We start from the raw sequence: 5,465 nt of genomic DNA on the forward strand, positions 1-5,465 counted from the left end.
TCAAATTTTAACAAAACAAATTATGAAAAATCAACTTACAGTGTTAAGAAATATTTATGACATGGCAAAAAAAAATCGTTACACAATTATATAGATCATTGAAACTATTTTTTACTATGAAAAACATCTTATAAAATTAGGTGTTCTGTTGGAATACTATTGAATCTGAGTCTACATCCAAAGTTATTAAATAAAACCTTTGATTTTCCTTTAAAAAATGATTACATGTGTTTATTCAGGAAACTTTATATTTTTCGAAACCAATACTAAAGTTACTATAATAATTATTACTCAACAAAATATTCTAAAGTTTAATTATGCTCAGAAACAAACCTTATGTAGACACAAGTAAAAATTTTTTTAGCAAGTACTTTTTGGTTAAAAAATTTCATTTGCTAAAATAAACCTCATTCATAAGATTAAGCATTCTCATGAAATACCCTTGTTTTTATTCAAAAACTTCTTGGAGTTACTCGTTATGACACTACTATGTCTTTACAATGTTTACAATAATCTCAAAAACAAAGGCATATGAACAATTTAACGAAAGTTATATTTGCTATGGACAAAAATTTTAAGCTATAAAAACTAAAATATCTGAAGTTATGATGAGTTTTTCGACAAGCAATAAACTTTACCCTACAAAATAATTGTCAACATTCTTAATTACACATATTAAACTAACTTAATTAATAGCTTCAGTATTAAAGTAATAAATCTTAATTTATGTTGTTAGAATTCTGAGATATTCCTCATCATAATCCTTGCATTTTGTTTCTATAGTTATAGCACAGAAAATTTGTTTTATAAGGTAATTCGAAAGTGGCTACAAATTTTATCTCGATTTAAAAACTCAAATTGGTGAGTTATTTCTAACTATACGTGCAATGTCTACTACAAAATACATTTGGCTTATAACTTTTGTTATAAACATTTGCTTACAATTAAGTAAATACAGAATTAAACGTCAGCGACAAATAAAACACTTTTTAAAAGTTTGTGAATCATCGCATATGTATATACAGCTAGAAAGGTTTTCAAACTTAGTATACTATCAACTTAAAAAAAAACTTTAGTCACTATAAACAAAATGTTTTCAAATTTCTATGAACTAAATTAATTAGTTTTCTGTATAATTTAAGTCGTTATAAATAGTAAAACAGGAAAACATTAGTTTATACCATTACATTATAGTAAAACTATGTTTGTGCTTTGAATTTAAAATATGAGTTATATAACATGATTAAAAAAAAAAGTTCTAAGAGAAGTATAGTAATCTGTGAAGGCTTTAAGGTTTTTTCAAAAAGTTTCAGATAAAATAAAGTTTAATTTGTGAACAGCGAAATGTCTAGAATCAGGTGTTTGTTCTTAATTAAAGATCGATTTCAATTTTCTTTGTAGCAAATAGAAAAAATAAAAAATCCTAGTTTTTCAGCCTAAGTAAAAGTTTTAAAGCAATTAAATGTTTCAGAATTTTTACAAATAAAATTAGTTTAAATCTGTAAACTATTGCTACACATTAAAGATTATTGAAAATCAGCCTTAAAAAAAACATTGTAATTATATCATCTACCATTTTAAATTGAATTTAATGTATAACAACAACTCAAGAAAACATTACATAAAAAAAAAAAAAGTTTACTTCAAAAAAGTATTACTTGAAATTTGTTCTAATAGCTATATATTTTTTATTAAAAAGGGATTCCAAGTTTAGAATTAGGGTATTCGAATTTCGAATTGTATCTAAAAAAAACATAATAAATGGTGTAAAAAGTAGTTCTTAGAAAATGTTTATACTAAACTTAAGAGAACTTCTGATGACAACAGTAGTATATGATGCATAGTGAATACTGATTAATAACACGTTAGACAAAAAGGTTGGACCTAAATTTCAAAATCAGAAAAGACTTAATGTAACATAAATAAATAAAAAAGTTCAGAGTCGGTTTTTAAAGCACTTGATTCTGTATTGGTGATAAAAGCTACTTATTAACTCATATAATGATATAACCTTTCATACAAACTTTCTAAATATTATCATAATGCAATCCTATACTTAAGTTTTATTTACTAATTTACACCAAAGCATGGCAATATAGCTAAATTATAAGAAAAATATTTACATTATTTTTAATTAGCTAATATGGATAACATTTTAATAAATAAATTAATCTAAACAATGATTCTAACCTTTTTTTGTAACACATAGACTTTATTAAAATTCATCAAAAGTTGCATAAATAAAAACAAGTCAAGTGCATTTGCATAAAAAAGTTTTAACACATAAAACTGCATTGTCTTTAAATCAAATTTACGTATGGGAGTATTTTGAGAACGAATTTTATAATAAATTAAACTACAACAACTATGGAAGCTAGAATAACTTATTTCTTAAATAATGTATAAGTTCTGTTTCATGCGAACTCTTGTTGTGCAAAACAAAGTGACTAATTTTTTGTTTACAAATGACTAACAGCAACTAAGACATACAAACATAAAACAAAACACAATAGTCAAAAGCAATATTATTTGAAATTATAAAAATACAAGAGTGAGTTTGTCAATAAATGTAATAAACTAAATATAACACTGAATTGCACAAATTTTTTTTTTTAAATAGATACTAATGGTAAACTTAATGTATTAAGTAATATTTTAATGTAAAATAACGTTGACATTAACAATTCAAAAAATAGTATATAATATGTTGAAAAAATCACAAAAACATTATAGCTGAAAGATAAAGATTATGCTTTCTTACAAAAAAAAAAATGAAAGAAATAATTTTAGTGTTAGGTAATAAAATACAAAACACTTAACAAGCATAGTCATTATAACTATATTTATTTAAACAATATATAAATAACGATGAAATGTACTGATTAAAAATAGAAGCAAAAAAAAACTGGATCATGATAGAATGTACCATAACATTTTATAATTCTTAATTGATGGAATATATTGATTTGAAAAACACCAAACATTTTATGTGCAAAAATAGGACAAATATTGCATAAAAATTAAATTTCTTGTGCAAGAAATGGTAACTTCGTAAACACGATAACTACAAAAATTTTTGGTAAAAATATCACAGAGTTTAAAATATTCATAAATAATTTCAACTACCGTAGAAATAGCAAAAAAACATTAAACAGAAATTTATGATAAGTTCGAGCGATGTAACTATATTTGTATAGTATTTCATAATAATACTTTTGAACTTATAAACACTTAAATCAATTATTGTTTGATTTACAAGAAATTTCTAAGACAACTTCTTTAAAGTAAAATAAGTTGATTTTTATAAATTATTGGAAAAAAAAAACGAAACCATGATTTAAAATGAAAGTTTATCATGTATTTATAAGACAAATAAAAAGTTAGGTAAGGTAAGAAACTTTTTACTTGTGCAAACAGATAGTTTTAAAACAAACATTTCAAATTTTAGCTTGTAGACATATATTTTACAACTACAAAAGGTAGATTGTTACTTTATTGAATCTTTCATTACTCTACCTTTTGTTTCAATAGGAAGCATAAAACAGGCTAAAGCAGCCAGTATGCTCATTACTCCATAAATTGTGAAAGCAATTGAAGGATTGATATTTAACATCACTTGTGCAATAAATGGAGTTATTATAGCCCCAAGTCTTGACATACCACTGCAGGACCCTAGTCCTATAGCTCTAACATTTGTTGGATAAACTTCTGGGGTGTATACGTAAGCTGCTTGAAATGCCCCAGATATGAAAGCTCTTGCTGTAAACAAGAAAAAAACTAAAACATTTCTAGATACACACAGCATCATACAAAAAACAAAAATTACGAATCCTATAAAATCAAGGGCCATAGTCCACTTGCGCCCTAAAAACTCAATAAGAATAATGGTAACAAGACAGCCAGGAAACTCAGCAATAGTAGTCCACATGAGGTCTGTGTAATCTTTAGTAGTTAGCTCTTTACATGCTAAATTGCAGTCATCCACATTAGCTCCTGCAGATAGACATTCGCCGTCAGGAATTTCTTGCTGAAACAGTTCAGTGGTCAAGAGTACAAGCCCATAGTATGAAAAGGAGCAGTTAAACCAAATGATCCATAAATAAATTGTAGTTTTAGTTAGTTCTGGAGTAGCAAACAAATCTTTAATCCTTCCTCTATTAGTTTGTCGTGTACAAATAAGCTTACCTTCTGGTATATCTTTTCCATTGTCTTTTGCAATTCTTTGTAAAGTTTTAACAGCAGCTTGAGAATTTCCTGATAAAACTTGGTACCTTGGACTTTCAGGCGTCCAGCCACAAGCAAAAGTGAAAATAAGGAGAGGTAGAGCACTTACAGCCAGCAAATATCTCCAACTTAAAGTTGGCATGATCATCAAAGCAAGAACTACTTCAAGGCAAGATCCTAAAGCCCAAAATATTTCTATCAACATGATACAAATAGCCCTAGATTTTACAGGCAAAAACTCTGAGTACAGAGTTACAGACTGTGGAACGCCACCAACTCCAAAACCAACTAACCCTCTTAAGATAAGCAACCATATAAGATTAGGTGCAAATGAACTCAAAAAACCCATATAAAAAGTAAGAGCAACACACATTATTAATCCTGTTTTACGCCCATAAGTATCACAAATATTACCCCACATAGATGAGCTTAAAGCCATGCCAATAAAAACCATCATGGTTATAAGTGCTTCTTCCCACATAGTAAGCTGCCAATCACAACGTAACTGAGGGGATATTATACTGAGTATCATAAGTTCCATAGCATCAGCCATCCATGCACATCCAGTCAATAGAGAAAGTTTATACTGAAACCTTCCAAAGCCAATATGCTCAATGGCTTCTTCTACTGTATAAGAAGGTTCTGTAGCCATGGTGTAAAAATTAACTTGAAACAATCTGAAATTTGATAAATATCAATAAATTTACAAATTCAAGTGATATCAAAAAACTTATTAAAAACTAGAATCATATGTTTATTAAGTTATAAACTCAACTTTCACTTTAGAATTAAAGTTTTTGCTGGAATAGTTTTTCACTGTGATTTAAGTAAATTGTTTTTTTATAAACTAAATTTCATAGTTTACTTTAATTGGTATTAAAAACCAATTTAGTCATATTCATTTTTGACTATTTACTATTGTTAAAACATACTTCATTTTCTTAGAAATAGCTTAAATATATAAAACATTCATTTTATAGTTATAATATTTGTGTTTTGTAACAGTTTGTATAATTCTTTTATCAGTAGATACAAAATTGTATTACGATGTTAAATTGTGTCATTTTAAAGAAAATGTACATAACTATAAATATTTTATTAACTAGTGATAAACTAATTTAATTTGTTTACAGAAACTCAGCATCCTACTGGATGAGTTTGAATTTTGAATACATCCTGAAGTGTGAACTTAACCTGGAGGTACAAGCTCAGCAAAATTCTGGTTTCTTATACATTAAGAT

At 26.6% G+C, this 5,465-nt stretch overlaps 1 protein-coding gene across 1 annotated transcript; it reads right to left on the reverse strand.

Moving 5' to 3' along the window:
• Positions 1 to 3,305: 3,305 nt before the first annotated feature.
• On the reverse strand, positions 3,306 to 4,895 carry LOC145830230 (synaptic vesicle 2-related protein-like). The gene has a single exon (XM_082938164.1). The coding sequence runs from the start codon at positions 4,874 to 4,876 to the stop codon at positions 3,488 to 3,490; it is 1,389 nt and encodes a 462-aa protein (XP_082794290.1). The 5' UTR covers positions 4,877 to 4,895; the 3' UTR covers positions 3,306 to 3,487.
• Between the last annotated feature and the right edge of the window lie 570 nt (positions 4,896 to 5,465).

Source organism: Thalia democratica, chromosome 2, assembly GCF_965202585.1.
Source record: "Thalia democratica chromosome 2, ktThaDemo2.hap1.1, whole genome shotgun sequence".
In the NCBI taxonomy this organism is placed as follows: domain Eukaryota; kingdom Metazoa; phylum Chordata; class Thaliacea; order Salpida; family Salpidae; genus Thalia; species Thalia democratica.